At 40.4% G+C, this 22,474-nt stretch overlaps 1 protein-coding gene across 4 annotated transcripts in view; it reads right to left on the bottom strand.

The window, feature by feature from the left end:
- Positions 1–2,017: 2,017 nt before the first annotated feature.
- cers1 (ceramide synthase 1) overlaps positions 2,018–22,474 on the bottom strand; it is a 34,135-nt gene continuing 13,678 nt past the window's right edge. For all 4 annotated transcript variants that reach the window (XM_042415904.1, XM_042415905.1, XM_042415906.1 and 1 more), the window contains 6 exons: positions 10,008–10,167; positions 5,978–6,158; positions 5,139–5,300; positions 4,877–5,024; positions 4,619–4,782; positions 2,018–2,870 (listed from right to left, as the gene is read on the bottom strand). In XM_042415904.1, the coding sequence (XP_042271838.1) occupies positions 2,828–2,870; positions 4,619–4,782; positions 4,877–5,024; positions 5,139–5,300; positions 5,978–6,158; positions 10,008–10,167 (858 nt within the window). In that variant the 3' untranslated portion in view covers positions 2,018–2,827. The remainder of the gene's footprint in view (positions 2,871–4,618; positions 4,783–4,876; positions 5,025–5,138; positions 5,301–5,977; positions 6,159–10,007; positions 10,168–22,474) is intronic.

Here is a 22,474-nt window from a genome sequence, read left to right as displayed (position 1 = left end):
CTTCAAACTGTTGCTTAGTTTAGATACAACTTTTCAGTCATGAACTTTTATCAGGCGTCCGTCAGGACACTTTGTATCTAATTAACTCAGTGCTGATAGGTGTGACAATCCAAACTTTACTTTCACATAGAAAATTATTTGGGAAATTGTTAATGGATTAAATAACCAGACAGAAATGCAAAAGATCTTACAGAAATCTAGCTCATTGATTTCCACCATAAATACACTCAGAGATGTTAAAATGATATCTACAACAGTATAAACAATATGGTTAAATTGATATCGTCTGACAGTATATGTCGTCATATCGCCCACCTCTAGCAGTAGTTACTCGTTCACACATCACAGCACTGTTTGTAGTCTGACGCAGTGGGACTTTCTGCACACAGGACCGTACCAGACTTGAGGGATGAGTCGCACCTAATTCAGATCACAGGTCTTTGTGGGGTTTACTGCAATCTCGATTTACTTGTGTCACCATGTAACCACTGACATACAGTCGATGAATACAACTAAAACATCAGCAAATTATGGATAATGTAGTCTCACAGTTGAGCAGGCAGGACCTCGAGAGATATCACTCTCTGCCAGAACACCATACTAGTAAAACTGGTCTGAACGTTTGATAAATTACACACAGTAACATGTTGATAAACTGTGTTACTTACAGTACTGATGGATAATGACTACAGTAAAAACGAGTGTGAGCCAGCATTCAGATTAAAAGGAAGAGATCTAAGACTAAATCCAGATGTTTTGTAAAGTACGACTCTCCCTGGTCCCTGGATATCTGTTCCAAGCAGACTATCACTGACTCATACACAGCAGGAAAAAAAAAAAAAAATCACAACCAGAATACAAACAGTGCTCTCAGAGAAAAGAAAACAGCAGCAATTCAAAAAAAAAAACAAACAAACAAAAAAAAAACAACAGATGATAACCTGAACTACAGCAATAACATTGAAAGTAAAATTAAAAAGTTAGTTTTAACTCCCCAAGTGCTGACGCGGCGGTGTCGGGGATTGTGGAAGACGAACAGATAAACTAAAGACGGACAGACGACATCTGCGGCCTGCTCCAGCAACACAAGCATGCTGTTCATCCAAACAAGAGCTTGAAGTTGATCGAAAAGGTAAGAAGAGTGGAAGTATCCCTTATTTTTCTACAAGGTGCAGCAGCTGTTTCCACGAACACACCGACGAAGTAGGAAGTTCAAATCTTTAATCTCATTCCTTCCCATCTCTAAATGTGTGTGTGAGACATGAAATGGGAGCTTTTTTTTTTAAATCGCACACTGGTTTGTATGTGTTCATTATGTGTGTGTTCAGTGGTCAGTGCTGCTTTAAAAAAAAAAAAAATAGACGACTTTTAGACAAGACATTATGATTACATAGCTAGAGGATTTTTTTTTCTTCATCGTTTGTTTTGTAAGACACATTCATAGCATATTTCCAAAATCATTCCGATGTCATGCATTCCTGGATACCATAATGTGTGCATACATAATGTTTTTATCATACTGATTTTTTTTAATCTTTACACAAGTTCTGGGCTATTCTTTCTAATTTTCCTGCGATAGCTGTCGCCACCCATGAACCGTTTATAAATGTTATTTGAATACTGTATCGTTTAAACAAATGAAATCATGAGGATGATACTGAAACCCAGTCAATCAATTCCAGCTATTTGCTGTCATTAAACCAGCAATCAGCTTGTATGCCTTCATGTCAGTGCAGCAACAGATGCTTTGCAACAAACACGCACACACACACTCACACACAGAGGAAAGACACAAAAAAAAAGAAAAAAAAAAAGCTTTTTCCATACAGGAATGCAAAGTGAATGTCTGTTGATCATCAGAGACAATATGGTAAATCAAACCGAGAGGTGAAATGTTGTGATTTTGAGTTTGAAAGACTCGGCTACATGCGTACTCTCACACATACCTACACACACATCAATGTGGCTTTTCAGACTCAAACTAATGGGCGTGGGGGGGGGGGGTGGGGGGGGGGGGGGGGGGGGGGGGTGGGGAGCTGTGCGGTCGCCACCACCGACTTGTGCAATGATATGAAAATCAATACATGTGGTGAAAACAGCAGCGGATGAACCGGGGCTCTCCTGCATCGCTGCAGCTATGAGACACAACACTCAGGAACAAACGACGCAGTGTTTTCCATCTGAATCATGTTTTGCAGCCTTTTTCTCTCCTCACGCCTGGAGATTGAAGATGAGGGACGGATGATGAGGAGGGGAGAGGAGGAAAGCAAAAAAAAAAAAAAAAAATTCCAGACAGGGACCTTAGGAAACACTGAAATATTTCACTGATGGCGTATTGCCTGATTATCAAGTCACTGCAGGTCTAGATGTCTACAGACAAATCACTACAGGTCTAATCTTCGTCACTGTCTGGGTGCTGTTAAGGGTGACGGTGATAATTATGACACCCTGCACTACTGTACATGACAACTACAGCCCACCTCGCACGGAAACTGGATTGTTTCTATTGAATCTATCAAATGCAAAGTTAGCAACAATAAGACAAAAATGTCACTTGAAATAACATTCACAGTGCTCTAATAAAAACAAAAATGACAGTGATGAAATGAAATGGTCTAAAACAAATTGAAAAGAATAAAAACGTGTCGCGCCCTAACTAGGTTTTTTCCTTCCTTTTTCTTTTTTATGACGCTCTTCCCTTCAGCCACGTTTTTTTTTTTTTGTTGGGTTTTTTTTTTTCTTTTTGGAGCGTGAGCTATCCGAGGAGGGCGTCTCGTCTTTGCTTGTACTCGTAGCCTAGTGCCAGGTGGTGGCGACAGAGAGCCTGTTATAGATGCTTCTCCTTGGAGATCCCGTTCTGCACGTGCTTCCTGCAACCAGAGAGAGAGAGAGAGAGAGAGAGAGACAACAGAGAGTCAAGGAACTGAGAGCAAAGCAGTCTCGGGGTGAGAAGCAGAATAAGCTTGTCAGGTGATCAGCAGATGTGAGGTATTAGCAGGCCGAGAGGATATCAGCAGTGTTCAAGGCCGGGCAGATAAGGAGTGCCACATAATCACATCTCCATATGGTCTGAGGCTCTTTGATCCGATCTACCTACGAGGGTCGCTGGTTACACAAGCTCCATGGGAGATCTCCTCTTTGTGCATCTATACCTGCCTTCAGGAGAGGAGGAGGAGGAGGAGGAGAAAGAGCCAACAGACTCTTAACCTGTTTGAGTTAATAAAGCTCCAGCAGCGTCAGACTAAACCAATAGAGGAGACTGTGTGATATAGACTATCTATAGATAGACTATATATATCTGCAGTTTCAGGTTCTTTGGAGTTGTGGTGGTCAAAGGCTACCATGATAACCCTCAGAAGATGATACAAGTACACATGACAGTCAGACACGAGGCTCCTCAGATAAAGAGTGATGAATCCTCAACTTCAGATAAAGGTACAAACAGATAGACTCGGATTTAGTCACGTTAGCGTTTTCTAGTTTAAAGCTCACTACTGAGTGCTGAATTATCACTGTGTTACGTAATACACCGGCTTCTTTGGAACAACACAGTGTAAGCTGGTAATACTATTAGTGAATGAGACCATGATTAAGAAGTATCAAACTCAAATACAGCTGCAATGATCAGTAGATTAATCAAAAAATGAATCGGCAACTATTTTGATTTCGATTTCTGTCATTTTTTTGAGCAAAAATGTCAAACAATGCCGACAGTTAATTGAATATCGTAACAATGACTGTTAGTAAGACCAAACAAGTATATTGAAGACATCACTGTGATCTCTGAGAAATAGTGGATGCCATTTTTTTCACTATTTTTTAACATTTCCTTGACTAAACGATTAATCCATAATGACAATAACTGTCAGTTGCAGCTCTAAACTTGAGCCAGTGGCACTGAGAGTCTGACTTAATACCAATGCCATAATTCCACATAAAAGCTGCAGTTTCCTGTGACATCAAGGAAGAACTAAATCCCATCTGACTCAATTAGTGTTGTAGGTTAGACAGAAAAGAATTAGGTTGAGAAAAGCACTGAATCTGTTTCAGTGTGGTTTTACTTTGGGCTCTGAGTTTGACCGCCGTCTCTGTAGGAAAGTGTTTAATATATACAGCAAATTTCATTTGTATGCAGTCTGTGTTTGTTATTCAGATCTACTGTACGAGTATGCATGAGTCTATATTGATAAGTTTAATTATGTCATTAGATCATTTTTTGGAATATTTAGACTATGCAATATGCCTGGTTTTGTTTTTTGATGTATTTTACATAGAAACTTTAAAAAGTGTCCTTTATAGACTATTTAATGAGTGTAAACTTCTCTGACTTGTATCATTTAGTCAACATAGCGCAGGCTCTGTTCTAGGAGTACTTACACTGGTGTGAAAGCTGCAACAGCTTTCTTCACAGTAGTTCATGTCTCCATATATTAACGACCTCTCTTAAAACTAATGATTTATTGATGTGGAAATTCTACAAATAGCACTTTAAACGGCTGGTTTGGTTTCCTGCCAAACCGCCTGTGAGAACAAACAAACTGTAGTAGTTTTCCACCCTGAGCTGTGGTCATCTCTCCGTCACATTAAACACATCACAGGGTCTGAAGGTGCTGCTCACCCCTGGGCAGAGATGTGATGTCCAGCATCATCATCATCGTTGTTCACAGCCTGAGGCTTTCTGAGCAGGCCCGCTGCTGCCTTGCTGCCGTCTTCGTCCTCGTACTCCCTGACGTCGTTCACCTCCTTCAACTTTAGCACCTTCACTACGAACACCACGATGAACTGCGCAGAGCGGGAAACACAAACAGATCAGACTGTGTTTATGTCATGAAACCAGTATGTATAAAGAAGCCTTTCTGTATTCCTGCGTCCTCACCAAGAACCAGTAGATGTTCATGACGAGCAGAGCGAGGAGAAGGGTGTTGAAGAAGAAGTAGAAGGGGATGGTGGGGACAGACTTAAGACTGGACACACATGTGGCGTACAGCACTTTTAGAGGGAACCAGTAGAGACGGAACCAGAACCTGAGAGAGACACAAATGGCATTAGAAATAAAAATATTCTACATATCTATGTATTTTCATGAGTGAATAAGAGACTGTGTGTGTGTGTGTGTGTGTTTGTGTGCTGAGACACACCAAGTGATGCTGAAGCTGACAGAGCCCATGTTGGACAGCACGTCATTGAGCAGGTAATAGCCTCCTCCTCTGGACTTCAGGTAGACGTTGAGCTTGGTGAACTCCAGCTGAATGTCATTGATGTCATGGAGGAACAACACCAGAATCCCTACGTTGTGGTATCTGAAGGGCAGAGACATACAGTATGTGTATTATCTTCTACTGTTGTACACAAGGGGACAGATCACCAAGGTGCTTGATGTGTCAGTGTGCACAGCTAATGACTTATTTCTAACACACAGTGGTATCCTATAAAAGACGACATCTGTGAAAGATCAAACCAGCAAACTTTCTAAAGCCGCTATAGTAAATCTGTAGTTGTAAACGGAATATTTTACAGATAAAAACAGAAAGTAATTACAGCAGTGATGCACTTTTGAAAGCACGGCTATGCCTCAATTCCCAAGTGTAAAAATCCATTTTCCTTCAGTTGCATTTTATCTATATTTAATTACAGGAAAGAGACCAACTCGAGCATTTCTGATTTTTGGCTTTATCACTTCACCTGTTCCTGTTGCAGTTTTTGCTGAGCTGTGACAACTGTAGTTCCTATATTCTGTTTTCTGTATCGTCATTTTATTTTGTCACTTTAATTGCAGGCAGAAAGCTGAAAGCCTGACGTGCTTATAATGATCTGTATTCTATTGTTTTTTCAGTGTTAAAATTTATGCTGTTCAACCAGAAAAATGAACAACCAACCAAGTAAATTTGTACTTTCTGAACTTTTTTGTTTATGTGATGAACAGTTTTATACCGTTTTATGATCTTTTGTTGTCTTAAGTGGACCAAAAAAAACATACCTGAAAGCGTAGGAGAAGATGATGAGCGCCAGTGTGATGATGTGGTGCACCACCATGACAGCAGAGTCCTTCCTCCATGCGTCCATGTAGACTGTAGCATAGATGGAGTGGCCGTAGAAGCTGCCCTGGATCAGGTAGGCTATGGCGATGTCTAGAGGCACTGACATACCGCTCTTCCAGTCTGGACAAACACGTGGGAGACATGTGGCGACGTTAAGGTCTGATACACACTGGAGGCACATATGAGGTATCTCAGCTTTTACTTAAAAATCAACTGATGGGGAGAAAGAATGTGATCCCGTACAAGAGTTGTTTTATCCTGTTTGCATAGAAAGAGTTAAAGACTGTAGTTAGGTCAATAAATAAACCAGGCCAATTTATCAGCTGATATTAGCTTATTACAAAATATATTGATCTCTGCGCCTATAACTTACAATAAATTGTAGAATACAGAGGTCAAACTTGGTTGAGGTAATTTAAAAAGCATCTCCATTACATAGTTTGTCCACTGACGAGTTTAATTTTACACTGTAAAATACTGCGCTCAGTTTGTATCGTCTCAATTTAAAAAAAAGAATCCAAGGGATCTGTATCAAGATTGTTTGTTTATATTGTATGTTTATGGTAAAAAAAAATGTCCAGTGAGGCTATACTACAGAAAAATATATCTGTGCAGGTAATGTGTTTCAAATTAGTTTTTTAATCAACTCTTCTTCAACTTTTTGGATGAAGTTTTTGAGAGAAAATGTCACCAAAGTTGGTTTGAAATAGGGTTAGGGTTAGGGTTATACTATATGCTGTAGCCATGGTCTATTTCACATAATAACCATAAATAAAATGGAGGCATATTGTCTGTAGGTGGCACTGCAGCGACATGATCAATTTAAACAGACATAACTCAGTGGTCTTACAGTAAGTCCCACTCTCTTAAAACTGTGTACAAATCTTCTATATATGCAGCTCAATGTTCCCAGTCCCCATCTGATCACCATAATTCACTGTCAATATGTGTATTTTGATGCAAATATAGATCCAGGCTGTCAATAAGTGCATTTTGATGCAAATCCGGATCTAGATGCAGATTCAAAATTCCTAAAAATGTTGTATTATCAATATAAAGAGAATTGTGCGACGTTTTGCAGGTTCTAGTATGTATTATATTGGACTATCTTTCTCCTTGTTCTCTGTTTTCTTGTTGTTTCTAGTTGGGGATCTCACACTGTTAATCACACTATAAACCGCAGCATCAGAACATAAAACAGCAATTGTGTCATAACTTCACAGAGTTGGGAACAAGTATGCCAACAGGCCTGTTTACTTCGAGCTCACTGCATGAGCAGCACGCTCTAGCGGTGGATGCAGTTGTCTGTCTTTGCCAGAATGTAGTTCACAGTGTGTTCACCTCTTTTCCAGTTAAAAATCAGACTATAGCTCACAACATCAGTCTGTGCAACGAGACTGAAATCTGAAAAAACGTCTTAGAATTGACGGAGTCTGAACAGATAAACTATACAGCAACTCTCAATGTTTGTTTCATTGTTTCATCAACAAACTTTGGTAATTTCCCAAGTACAGTAAAGACTATTGGACAACTGGAGTAAGACAGAATTGTATACTGTATATAAATATATATTTTTCTCCTCTTTATCTTTTTCTCTGTCTTTACTTTGTAGTATCCTTTTCATCCCTCTTTATTTTATTTATGTGGTCAATGTAATTGTTTTTATCTTGACTTGATTTGTATATCTTTGTATAAGCGTTTAGGTTCCCACCTCTGCTGAACAAGCATTTAATTACTCTAAACACGTGTATAGCTGAGTTATGTTGATGAAAGTGTATTTTTATATATGTGAATGTATGATCAAATCCTTAAATCTTTTATAAAAATGGTATTTTTTTAATGTGCAAACCAATAAAAATTTTAAAAACGGTCAAACGTTGAGATTAAAACCAGGAGGTTTAGATATTTAGTTAAGCATGTTTCAGCAACTAGATGACCTATTTCTAATAAAGGCTAGAGCGTGTAAATTTTTCAGTGGTTCATTATACAGTTTATAATGTGAATACATTTGCGATCAAAACCCTATTTAAGTAATTGAATGATTAAACGTTAAATGTGCCAACTATTTGCTTCATTATTCAGTGTTTTAATCATGACTCAATGAATACTTAAGTGGATTTGTGAAAGGATTTTAAATCTGCACTTCTTGATAATCGATTTACTATAATGCCTCCTTATCATATTCCATTTTATCAATAATTTGTCTCTTTTTGCTATTTACATTTTTAGTTTTGTCCACATCTTAATATAAATGTGTCTATCTTTAATTAAAAGACATGCAACTAAGTAACAAGTAATAGAGAAACCATGATGAATATGCTGTATATATATATAGCAGGAATATTGTCATACACACATACACTCATTTAGAAACTAATACTGTATAACCAATATCTCCAAATACTGAGCTATATACAGTGACTTCCTGTAGGGATACCAGATGTGACGGGTCATTTGGGGTAGTAAGTATGGGAGGAGGCTGGAGGGATCAGGTTTAACCTCTAGAGAATTACAGAGGGTTTTTTAAGTACCACTGGCAAAACAGGCCACATGTACATTAAGGCTCCTGGGCTAGTTCGTGTCTCTGAAACCTATCCGATGGTGGACGGAAACTTTCTCCTCTGCAGTTTGAGTAAGGGTTGTCTCTGGTGGGATGGGGTTACTCTTGGGGCTTGTGTAATGTTTATTGATTGGACCTTCCGTCATTAAACATTAAGAAGAAGGCTGCCTGATGGATCACAAATGAAGGGCTGCCAAGTGGGTAGCATGGGAACTGGAGCCCTTATTTTTCCCTCCTGAAGACTATAACGCTTTTTTCTACTCTCTTCGAGATACTTTGAATTTCCCTAAATTTCCAAATTCTTACCTCCTCTTTGTGGCTTCACATCTTCACCCTCTTTCTCTCTCCCTCTCTCTCTCTAACAGTCCAGCCGCATTACCCTGCTTCTGTACACATCTCAGACTGACAGCTATTAGAGGTGACGCAGCTATTAAAGATGAACCTGGCACTGTCAACCGGCCTTTGCTGGCTCCACTCAGAACGGCCGAGATGGACCGGAGCCCTGACACTTCCGTGTTTGATGGAAGAGGCCAAGAGCCTATAAAAGACATTGCTGGATTATAAGTGGAATACCCACTGCGCATCTATCTTTCATTAGCACTGCAGTGACAGTCTTCACACAAGCTCCCAATCGTGACTCTATTAGGTGCAATTATGCATCTAATTCTTTGTTTAAATGTTGGAGCAGAACTTTGCTCTCAGTTGGCTCGTTGTTGCATCATTTCTGTGTCTTTTGTTCACAATAAAAAGAAGATAGTTTTCTGTTGAGCCATAACTTTAACGCTGAGTCAGTGGAAATAGATAACATCACTGATCGTACAAGAACCAACCAAGAAAGTGATCAATTCAAAGTTCAGAATACAGCCTGCGTAACTTGTATGCACTGCTATATATATATATATATATGTATATATACACATACATATATATACATACATACATACACACATACACACACACATATATATGTGTGTATATATAAATATATATACACACACATATACATATATATATATATTTTTTTTTTTTCACTCCCCCAGAGAGTCTGTGTAGGATTAAGCCATGTCGCCTGCTGTTTCATTAGATTAAAACTTCAGCTCCTTATCTACCCTCAGAGGTGAGGTAAGAGACTGGCTCACTATTAAATGTGCGTTTTCTGAGGGCAACATTATCTAATATGGACCAGCTTCTGAAAAGGAATGAAAAGAATTCACTAATTCAATTTAAATTAAACTTTTTGAGAGATTTTAACTATGAAAGAGGTATTTTACTTGAATGTGATGCGGAGCAGAGTCAAGCGATTCAATTAACAGATCCAAAAGAGGAATAGTGCATGGAATGCTAAATAAAATAAACAAAACATTTCAGTCTAGGTTCACACCACACTTGTACAAAGATTTGTATCTTACTGTAGAAGACAGAGGGTGGGTCGTGGAAAAAGGGGTAGGAAGTGAAGAAGAGCAGGTAGGTGCTGTAGCACCACGACATGGTGTAGAAGACCAGCTTCCACGCGCTCTCCGGCATCTTGGCAGCATCTTTGGGCAGCAGCCTGCACCACCGTGCAAGAGGCTGCAAGGGCAGAGCAGAGGAAAACGACAGTCAGTCAGAGGAAGTCACACAAAGTATGTATTTAACTCTTTCTTCAGGCATGTGGCTGGGAGGCCTTTAGACACAATAACTGATTAATATAAATTGTGTTCTTTTATAGCATTATAACTTTAATACAAGGCGCTCAATTGAGTATGAGTGGTGAAACAAACATTTTGGTCACAGTCTGTTTATGCAATGTTCTGGCTTTTGAGCTGAGATGACATCATTTGGTTGTTTTTGCTATTTTATAAACTACTTCAGTTTTGTGTCATATTGAAAAGGCTGAGAGAAAAAATGGTTTCATGCTAAAGTCTTAAATATTGTTGCTTTTTAATCTTTTGACAGGGAGATATGAACTGAGACATTTAGGGATAAATCTTGGGTAGGATTTTGGCCAGTTGACCACAGATATTTTTGGAGTGTTGCAACAACTTGACACTCGACACTTTACATTTTACTGAACTGATAAACACTGATTGCAGAAAACAAATGAGCTTAAGGGAGAGAGTCTACATTTTCTTCATATAAACACATGAAATACCAGAACATTCACAAAGACACAATGTAAAAAAAGTTGACATTGCAGTATTTAAGAAAAATGTGAGACTGCTATGCACAATAAATACTTTTAAAAAAATGACAACATCCTCTACACAGAGGGAATAAACATCAGATGACTGTTTGTTCATTCATATAGTAGTTTACATTGAGATGTCAATAAACTGTAAGATGATCCACTGTTGGCCTACAGCCAGAGCTACTGGCTGTGTACGGATGTTATTTAGATGACTAAAGATACTGTAGTTGTAGCATTTAGGTAAATGTTAATAAACTAACTCATATACGTGATCACATGCACTTCCTCCTCTGACACACATGTACGCATGCACCACCGCCATTCAGCTACTTCACAACCATGTGACTTTCTGCCCACAGAAATGTGTCTTTCACAAGTCTGCGTAGGGTTTGCTATGCAAGCAGAAATAGAGGAAGTCAGAGAGAGAAGGCTCCTGACATACTGATGTAGCCTGATAACGCCGCCCCACAAATGTGTGGGTGGGGTGGCGTTATCGTCCTCCTTCTCCTCCCTAATCTTACTGTCTCCTCCGTCCCACCTTTTGCCCCCTTCTTTCATTCTTGAGTTGTTAAAGAAGACTTGAAATCTTTCTGTTTGAACAAATTTGCAGAAAAAAGAAAAATGTCCAAGAAATCAAACAAAATGAAATGTTCAGGAATTGACGCTGATAATTAATTTCCAATGCAAGCAAATCTGTAAAAACACACAGATTGACATAAGCGTGCAGGCAGATAGACAGGTAAGATTGGTAAGACAAGGTACATCAGCTAAGCTAGCGGTGAGACAGGCAGGTGTTCAGTGTTTCATAGCTGTGCCAAGACAGGAAACCAAACCCAGCGTGCCGCCTCATAAACAAAATGCCATACACACGTATAGTACACACAAGACCACTTTGGAGAGCAATGAAACTGTGTAACCGGAGGCAGGAAAGTGAAAGATGCCTGTGTCAGTGATACAGTACATCTCGGTCAGTTGCTACCAAGACACCAGTCTACATGACATGAGCCGACAAGGCTCTGATTACATGACAAATTAATGGAGGAAGTGTCGCCACAGCTAAACGTAAACCATGTGCTCTTAGAAAGTCACTTTCACAGGAATTCACAAAACTGTTCCTGCTTGATATTTTTTTCTGCCCGTGTGAGGAAACATGAAACCAATACTGCAGTCTGTGTTTTATCTCTCGTCTCTCACCAAACTTTCATTCTCCCTCCCTCCCACTCTTTCTTTTTTCTCTTTCTCTCTTTTTTCGTTGCTTCTTTCCGCCGTTTTCTTGAATTGATGGAGCCCCTGCGTCACATGCGAGAGTAAAAACAAGACAGGGAAGGAAGCTGACAGGGCAACACTGATGTGAGATAACAAGTAACAGCAACAGACTTTGTGGTCCTCAGTCGTGACACATTTGGGAAAAAAAAAAAAAAAAAAAAAAAAAAGGGCAGCGAGCGGTGGGGGCACATGATCCCGCTCGGGGCTGCTGATTGGTTGAGACTGTGGGGACATGTGGTGTGTGTTCAGTAAGTCATGACCGGAGCGCAAGACACTCGCCACATTCTGTTAAGTTTCTCAGTTCATCTGTATCAGTCCGTTTCTATCAGCCCTCCCATCCTCTGTTTCATCCCTCCATCCCCCGCTCACCCCACCCCCCCACATCTTCCCTCTTTCTCTTGCTCTTCCTGGCTCCTTCGTTCGTGCTCTCTCTCCACCCCTGTGTCTCCCCCCTGCCTGCGACATTTATTTATAGAAGCCAGCTGTCAGCACACAGCATACCCCCCCCCCCCCACCCCACCCCTCACCACCACATCACACCCCCCCACTACCACTCCCTGCACACACAAAAACATAGGCCTACACACGCTCACAAAGGCTGAAACACACTAGTGGCTGATACAAGTTACTGCAATCACCAGACCTACCTCTGCAGCTCATATCTTATATCTTATCTTGTTAATCACCATTACTGCTCTTACATCTCTTACTAATGCTCCAATATCAACATGTTATCTGTTCTCCTTACCTTTGTATGCAACACATCCTGATAATTAAACATAAGTAAATAAAATTCACCCTGCAAAAAAACGACCTATAGTTACCTTTATGACATCTAGCTGCTAGTAATGCACTCCAGAATGACCCATTGAACTGTCATGGGCTGCTTTCCAAAAATGTTACAAATCACTGAAAAAATATTGTTTTACGGTGTGACGACGCTGCGGTTAAGGACTGGGTAAGTTTAGGGAAACAGTTTTGGGTTAAAATGATCACTCGAAACATGGTTTAACTTCCTTAAAGTTACACAACTTTCGTCATCAATGCAACAGTAAACTCCATGATGTTTCGTTTTTTTTAAAAATGTCCTGACTCAGTCGGAAACAGGAAGTGAACAGTGGTCTTCTGCAGCAAAGTCCCTTTTCTATCTAGCCATCCACCCAACTCACCTGCCTCCTCCTAATTGGACAACATTATCTTATCAAGTCACCTTATGTTGATGTCATCTGAACTGCGTCACTTCCCCGGGTCATACTACAGCCGTTAAATGGTGTGAATGTAACTATAGGTCGTTTCTGCCAGCCTGAACTTTAGTCCTATACTATCAATTTTCTTGTGAGGACGAGCTGTTGTATGCAATACCCGCTGTCTCTTCAATGCCATCTCCTCTGTGTCATCTATCTCGAGTAGCTCTGATGATGTTCACACATATGACAAAGAGTAAAAACCACAATTAGCAACTAAAGCGTTGATGTGAAAAGTTCTGCAGTTGGTAACATCATTTGTATGTTTAATATGAGCATATGTCTGTGTGTCATTCTTTACATTTGGTAAATGTTGAAAAGTAGTGACACAAAATTGCTTTTTTGGGAGAGTAGAAAACAAAAAGATAAATTTGAAGGCTTTTATTACACTGATAAAAGCTAAGAAACTATTCACAAAGGGAGCCAAAAAGAAATATCAAACAATGTCAAAATGAAACTAAAACACTAAACTCAGATTACAGCACAGGAGCATTGTCACCATTTTTGATCTGTGCTACATGTTGCTATGGTAACAGCCATTAATCATAGCTATTGAGAGGTTAGCTGAAGGAACGGACTGTTTACCTGTTCACATAAACTGTTTGAAAAACACAGCCCCCTCATTCATTTCAATGGGACCACCGCATTGACACAGTGTGGGTGCCAACACACAAGGTTTCCAGCAAAAAACACTGCACTGGTATGGTATGGTAGGTATGAGCACACATTCCTTTGTGCTCATGCCAGATTTTGGCATGATAAGCTTTCAAACTCACCGATTTATTACTCAATCTGAACCTGTACCAACGCATCAACACCAAAGTTAATCCCTTTTATTACTTGGGCTATATTCACAAAAGATCCCAAAGATAAAAGTAGCTCCTAACTGGCCGTGTTAGGAGAAACTCTTAAGAATAAGGGGCGCCAGTCCTAATTTTAAGACTGCTACTTTTTTGGTCTAACAGCAATTCACAGAGCATTTTAGTGCTAAAACTAAGTCTGTGAGAAGTTAGAGGTAGTCCAGAGTAAAATTACCCCATTACCCCAAGATTTATTTGATCAACTGAAAAAAAACAGTATTTACGGCCCCAGGTCTCTAAAGCTGCGTTCAGACTGACATTAGCCCTGCATAAAAAACGCAGGGTCATCTGGCAATCGCATGTGACGGCATCACATTCATGCAAGCGTACATTCCTGGTGGATTACTTTGTAACATGAATGCTGTATTTTTACTGTTTACCTCACAATTGTCATGATGGCAGATAAAACTGTTGCTGCCGTAATACATTTCCAGAGTTGTAAAATCCTTTCTCTGAGTATTATAAGCCAAAGTGTAGTGTTTTAGTATCTCCGATGCCTTCAAATTCATGGATCTGTTACTGAAACTGGACTTCCTGGATCATAGTTCATGTCACGCTGGCACCTGAAGCGCCGTGCCCTCATAGCACACTGTATTGATTTAAGGATTTAGTGGTATCTACCTCCCTTCACCCTCCCCTTCCAAGCATGTAGGTGAACTTACAGTGGTTACAAAACACGCAAAAAACACAAAAGGCCCTCTCTAGAGCCAGTGTTTGATTTGTCTGTTCTGGGCTACTGTAGAAACATGGTGGTGCAACATGGTGGACTCGTGGAAGGGGATCCACTCCCTCTGTAGATATAAAGGGCTCATTCTAAGGTAACAAAAACACAACGATTCTTATTTTCATGGGATTATACAATAATTAAATTATACTTATGAATATTATTTTCCATCTCTGCCAAGTCTATTCCACTAGATGTTTCTGGCATGAATGCTCACTGAGATCCAATCACCCCTGATTACATTCAGTTTTGATATTTGAACCCTTGCAACAGCTGCTTTTCAAGAGCATATAAACCCCAGACCCAAATCTTTGGGATCTTCTATTGGAAGAGGTTCAGTTACTCAAGGTGTTTGTTGGGGAAATGGGATGTTTTTGCCTTCTGACTAGATTTGGAGAGTGGTGGTCTCTCTATATTCTGGTCCCAGCCTTACTGCGACCAAAACCACACAGCGGGGATAAAATCTTTGTTTCAAATGCAGATTCTGAAAGATTATATAACATCCCGCCAATGGTTCCATTCTTGTCTCTGTGTGCCACTCAGCCCACCATCTCACTAGGTCCCATCCACCCACTCTATCCATCTACCCTTTAGTTTTCTGTGCCAGCCTACAGTGGGGGTATAGTGGGTCAAGGACACTGAGATAATCCACTCGTTCTCTGCCGGATAAATGACAGGGCCTTGAATTACACTCAGCTGGGACCTACGACCATTCAGACCCCCCTCCCTCTCTTCCTCGCTCTCTCTCTGACAGACAGACTCTGGCTGAACTCTTTCTCTAGCTCAGGGCCTGGCTGGCTTTCATTTCACTGTCTGCCTCTGCCTCGATCGCCCTGGTAAAGAGGAAGAAGCAGCCTGAAAAAAGAAACAGAGGAGGAAACGGAAGATAAACTGAGAAATTACATAGCTAGACTATGTATGAAAAGACAAGAGTCAGTATGAAAGACACTTGACAAGTGGTTCCCTTAGCAACCATGCAGGGATGCTGGCAAAGCCCTATAGAGTGGCTAAAAACTCTCTCCACCTCTCTTCAACTCAAGTCCTTTCTTGTCCTTCCTTTTCCTTTCTTTCCCTGCTGATCTACAGCTGCACCCTATTTCTCTCACTTTCACCCTCCACTCTCTAAAAGTTTTCAGTCCCCCCCTGCCCTTCCTGGAAGCAAGTGATGAGAGAGGAGAGAGGGTGAATGGACTCTGCTGGCCTGTTGCATAAGAAGATAAACTGGGCCAGTGAGTCAGGATGCTGGCTCATGTGTGGATCTGTTCAATATGGCTCGCTCTCTCACTCACTCTTTCATTCCTTTAGCACTGTCTATCTTGTATCTCTCATTGAGTCTGACGTCACTCTGACATCTATGTGTCACCTTTTAACCCAATTATTTCAAGGATTCCCCCTGTTCTCTTTCCATCTTCTTCCAGAATGGGGGCAAATAGGATTTGCAGAGGCTAATCCAATGGATGGCTAGAGTATTAGACTACACTGTATATACCTATGCAAGTAAATAAAGCCTATTTATGTGAATAGCAATATAAACAACACAATTTGAGGCGTCTTCTAGACCTTTCTGGTGCTTTAAAGGTTCAATGTGTAAGAATTGGCCACCTGATCCAAACAAATAGGGGGCAAACGCATCACCCAAGATATCAAAATGCTATGGAAAATTTACAAAGAGGTAAATTACAAAAGAACTGCACAGATCAGAGAGCAGTTGCACCACAGAGGTAAGTTACAACATAACTCTGAGTAACAACCAAATAGTTACATACACGCCCTTAGGGAAGGTGTAAATCATAAAAGGTCACAGAATTCACTGATGGTAAAACAGCAGTTTTTCTGCCACACAGCATCATTTTTCATTAACTGCTGCCATTTTGCAACCCAGTAATCCAGTAGAGACCTAATTTATTGATATGATATTTCAATATCGATCTAGCTTATGTGCTACAATGCCAAATGGCCAGCTTTCACATAGCTTGTGCAACCCAGTGCAGTTCATCGGATCAGCTGACATGAACAGCTGATGTCTCCCCAGCCAGAATCTGCAGCAGCAGCCAGCTGCTCCAACGTCGTTTGTTTAGCTTTCCAAATAGACGTTATTTGGATAAACTGACCACATATTAGGAATTTACAGTTCTTGGAAAATTACTGGGATAAACTTCCGGGCACTCCTAGTGGTTTTCACTATTTACACATGTGGCTACATTCGGGAACATTTCCGTCTTGCGCCTTTTCACACATAACATGGCAATGCTGGAATAGATGGGGCAAGATGGCTGTAATGCAACACTTATGGATGCCAACCACCATAAAACTCAATAGAAGAAAAGGGTGAAACTCAAGAAACTCAGATTGAACTGTCAAACTAGGCAGCCCTGATCTAATATGAATCAAGATTATGTTACTTCATTGCCTATTTCTCTCCTCAACTGTTTCCAGGAACATATTTTTGGGTACTGTTTAGCCAAAATAAGAGAAAGTTTGTGATGCTGCCACCATGTTGACAACAGACAAGCCAAAACCAAGCACCACCCAACTTGCAGTACGTCACCCACACATCAAGTCTTGTAATCGGTTTGTTCACTCCATGTGAAAGTATCTTTCGTCAGATGGACGTAATCCTTTACATGCTTGTCCCTGCAATTTTGCTGTTTTCATTCACAACACAGCCGTACCAGCATTTTCTCTGAAACGTTACTAGGTCTTGAGGTGGGAAGTTGGTGGTACAGATTTCCCTGAATATCGATCCCTGCTCCCATTAACACATGACCCCATGCAGGAAATGTTCCTGAACATTTCAGGGATAGACTGTATGTGTGAAAGGAGCTAACATGGTTACTCTCTCAATTGAAAAAATATTAAAACTTAATAAAGTGACATATTTACATTCCTACAGCGAAGATTTCAACATTCAGCCTGGGTCTGCCATTACTGCCAGTGGCTCTGGGCAGCACAACTTCTTCTTCCTCTCATTATTAGACTGAGGGCAGACTGGATGCTACAGTGACTCACTATCACCCCTGTGGTACAAAGTGGTATTACAAGACAATACAGGTCAGACAGGGCCAGGGCTAGCTGGCTAGCATGCTAACTTCAGTAGATATCTCTGCATCACAACACATATAGGTCTTTGATATAATGTCAAAACCTTTATTTTTCAAATTCTGTTGATAATTTTAGTTAATTTTGGAATCTTTTAAACTAAAATTCTGGCCAAGTCTTACACATTGACCCTTTAAGTAGGTTACAATCCACTGTTTTCACTTTAGTCTGCCTTTTTCCTCTCCCCTTGCATATCTATTCTACCTGAACCCAAACTGAATATCTGCCTCTATTTAATACTGAATTTCCATATGACTGGGTTTTTGCATATTCAACATTTTGTTCATTTTAATCCTAACCCTAACCAATCAGTGGAGAGTAACGGATCTGTCCCACGGGTCTTTCAGTTGACAGGAAGCAGTTAAAAAAATGTTTTTTTTACATTCATCAAATAATCATGTTGATTTAAGACGTGTTATTTCTGTATGTGGACTTAACTTGTACAGCTGTGTTGACCTCATCCATGCTTGTCAGTTTTTTGTTGCTATTTTTCATGAATGTGGTGAGGTAGCTAGCTATGTAGGAAAATGTTGTACCCATTCTTGCCGACCAAGCTCTGAATGATCAAATACTTCTCCAAAAAACACCAGAAAAAACACCAGTCAAAATCGATGAACAAATCTAAGATGTCTGTGGTGATTAACTGGTCTGGAAGCGGGCTACATTATTAGCAGTTTCTCATCACAAGCCTTCTAGTTGTCAGTTCACCAGTGGAACACTTTTAATGTGAAGCAGCCGCAAGGAAGCCTTTTCATTATCAGCAGCTTAACACGGCAACAGGTTTTGTTACAGTGCCAACAGCCCAACAATTGAGAGCAGGTCAGACAACCGTAAGGCTACTATCTGTATGATAAAATTAACAGTAATGTGGGAGTGGCGTTATACTCCAAACCACAGAGAGATCTACATTATGCAGCTACAAACTACTGACGGGAGAAAGTAGTCAGCCTTTTGAAAATCTTGTTTTCTCTCTTGGCACTTGCTTGTATGTACACATTGAGCCAATGAGGTGACAGTGACTCTGTGATAGTATGGTGACCTGTCCAACATGTCTTTTGCCCCAATGTGTGCTGGGACTGGTATTAGGCCTTCAAAACCTTGCACAGGATAAGCAGTTACGAGAATGATGGATGGACCATGACAGTAGGGCTAAGGTGATGGCAGAGCCTGTTGTGTATTGGCTCTGTTCCCATGCAGTTCAATAATATTGCAGGTCAGCGTGGCTACCCCCTGGCTATGAGGGCGCAGTGGCCATGGAGATGATCACAACACATCAAGTGTGATGGTCACATCAGGAAGTGTTAAAGTGCGGGCATCGCACATCCAGTAGCCTAATAATTAAGGCACATACCACAATACCACGTCATTACACCAGTTACAGCCAAGGACCTTTATTGCATGTTTTACCTCCCACTCTTTCCCCTCACACTTCCTGTCTATCTCTACACTGTTAACTACCAAATAAGGGCATTGTATATGGCTGGATCGTGTATGGTCACTGTGTGAAATTGTGGCCAATATGTTACAGGGATAGTCAGTGGTAGTGTCTATAATGTGAATTCCTGGTTATTAATCTTTATTGGCAATTACTGTTGTTAAAGTGTACTGAAGTAGCAACGTCTGAATAAAAAAGGGTATAAATGCAGTTGCAAAAACAATATTTTCCACTAATGTCTTGGGATGTTTGATTTAAAAGAAAACTTATTTTAATTTTAATTATAACTATTCTAATTATCTGTGAACTCCCCCTGGTCTTTCATCCATTTCCATCTGCGGATGTCGTAAACATATGGTCTCATCCATATGTTTATGTAGGGTTAGCATGTTAGGCTAACAGTCCATCAGCTGTGTGACTTTATATCTACACCGTGACACCTTTCATAGCACACAAATACTGTAAACACACCTGTCACCTGCCCAGCACGGTGCTGTTAACCTGGAAACACTGTAGCTACACCTTATTTTTATACAGTCAGTGGGCTACACACAGCACGGCATAGCTATGCTAACGATACTAGCTATGCTAACTAGCTGTTAGCCACTGTGCAGGCTGGTAAAATGGATCCATTGCATCTCTTTGTATCTGCGGATTGATGCTCCTGTCAGTGTCGGAGCCTCCGTGTGAGACGCTTCAGTCGGTAAACGTCCTTTTTGAAAACTTATTTCGGGTCTGTGAGCTGTGCTATAAACGCCCCCTGAAGATGTAATTGAAACTGTTTGCGCTAACTCATTTTGAAAGAGAAACAGCCAATGGGGAAACTCCAACACTGGGCCCGCCAACCAATGGTGTAACTAACATCATTCAGTGAGTCAGTCAATCAGTAACGGACAGACATTCGGGGTTATCAGGCTGGTCCGTGGCCAGTCCAGCCAAAAATGACACAAAAACTAAAAAAAAAGAATTGTAGTGTGTACATACTGGAACAAACTAGTTCTCCTGCCCTAGTCTCCCTCTCTCTTCCACACACACTGACACACACTCCTAAACTCTCCAGGTCACTGGATATGGATGTTGGATAATCCATATCCTGCCTACTCACTGGAAGCAGCTGAGGCTGACGGCAGACTGTTGTGATGCATGCTGGGAGATGAGCCAGCTGCTAATTTGTATGCAACTCAGTGAAAAGAAATGGACTAGAGATGAAAGACATTCTGTGATCAATCACCTCACCGTGACCAAAGGGGAATGTGAGTGACTTGGTGGAGAAACGCATGGCTAACATAATCACACTGAGAAAGGGACAACACACACACACACACACACACACACACACACACAGTTTACACCTGGGGGCAACAAATGTTCAACTGTTACATGTGGTTACATTTTATGCACAATTCAGTCAGTCTGTCTGTCATTATCTGCTTGGTGAAATGCACTTGAAAGCTGAAAATGTGCTGTAGTGAAGTTTGCAAGGACAGACACATAGAGTTCCTTTTGAGAAATGAGCTCAATCATGTGGAAGTTGAGGGATAAAAGTTCTTTCCTTCCAGACAAAAAGAACAGGGCCACGAGGTCTACTGAATATATCGAGCACATCTGGATGAAGCTAGCCTAACACAGGATCAAATAGCATGTCATGGCTTTTATCTTTCTATATCGATATTGCTGGTCCGATGCTGGAAAATTCACATTACTCCAAATGGCCAGTATGACACAATACTGATGCTGAACCAAGACTGTGGCTGAACTACATTTGAACCCGATTTTATTAAAAAAACATGATTAGGTGAGGCACTGTTGCCACTGAGCAAACTAATTTGCACGCAGGTACGTGACTGGACGAGCAGTAATGACCCATCTACTGTAGTAGCCATTAGGCATGGAAAAAAAACACCTTCTGAAACATTTGACTTTGCTGACTTTGCTGCACTGTGGCCACCTGACCATCAAAGATTAAGCAAATTTTTTAAGAACGCTGATGAAAAATCTGCAGGTCTTGAAAAAAGTGAATGAATTTGGTTATTTGAACAATGTCCTCAGAAGTTCAATATTATGTAATGCAGCTTTTTAGTCTGTAAATTCTTTAAAAAGCCTGTTGTCTAGTAAAGCAAATACCACTAATGTGCACAATTCACTGCATCTGGCAACCTATTTTAAGTGAGAATTAAAGGTGCAGTGGTTTCAGTTCCTGCTGTAGGAACACATGAAATATATTCAAATAAGAAATGGCTTTGAAGCTTTTATATTTTGTGTGTGGTGGCGGGCATATCATTTTCCAGTACATATGTGAAAGAAATTGCGTGTGTATTTGTGTGTGTGTTTGTGTGTGTGTGTGTTTGAGAGAGAGAGAGCTGGTGCACCTGTCAGGAGGAGGTCTAGCCTATTAGTCAATCCCAGTGGAGGAATTAACCTCTAGACTTGGTGCTCAAATTAACTCCTGATGCATCAAAGTAAAATGAACATGCGTTCACAGCAGAAGATTTTCACAGGATTAAACTAAAACATACTATACACTCATCTGTACTACTACTATTACATATTTGTGAAGCAGCATCTGTTGCAGCAGGTGCGAATCTTTCTTAATAACATCACAGATTAGCAACTTTGTTCACCCTGTCATAGCTTTGGAAGAGGCTTATTCTGTCTAAATTTATGAAGATGACAGTAAAAATGGTGTTTCAAAATATAGTGTTTGGCACTGAGTAAAGTCAGCACATCGTTTACACAGCTGCACATTTTTACACTCGCCTAAGAATAACACAGAAAAACCTGTGAGGTGACAACACTGATCCTCATACACAATACTCTCTAGTGATGTGAGATGTAGCTTATTTTGGTTTTCATTATTACATTTATTCATCACAGTCAGGGACAAAACATTATTTTCCTACATCGCTTAACGTGACTTTGACACACAGCAGAAACACCTCAGTGTGTCTATTCTACCTCAGCACAGACACACTGTAGGAAATAAGTGGCATACAGTAAGCTCTTTATTTAATGCTGTTGTATATTTTGCTATGAGGAGGGAACACCAAGCTTGTGATGTGTGATCATATGGTTTTTATTTGT

This window comes from Thunnus maccoyii, chromosome 7, assembly GCF_910596095.1.
Source record: "Thunnus maccoyii chromosome 7, fThuMac1.1, whole genome shotgun sequence".
NCBI classification, from domain to species: domain Eukaryota; kingdom Metazoa; phylum Chordata; class Actinopteri; order Scombriformes; family Scombridae; genus Thunnus; species Thunnus maccoyii.
Note: the sequence above shows the minus strand (reverse complement) of the source record. Positions and strands in the feature narration are given on the sequence as shown.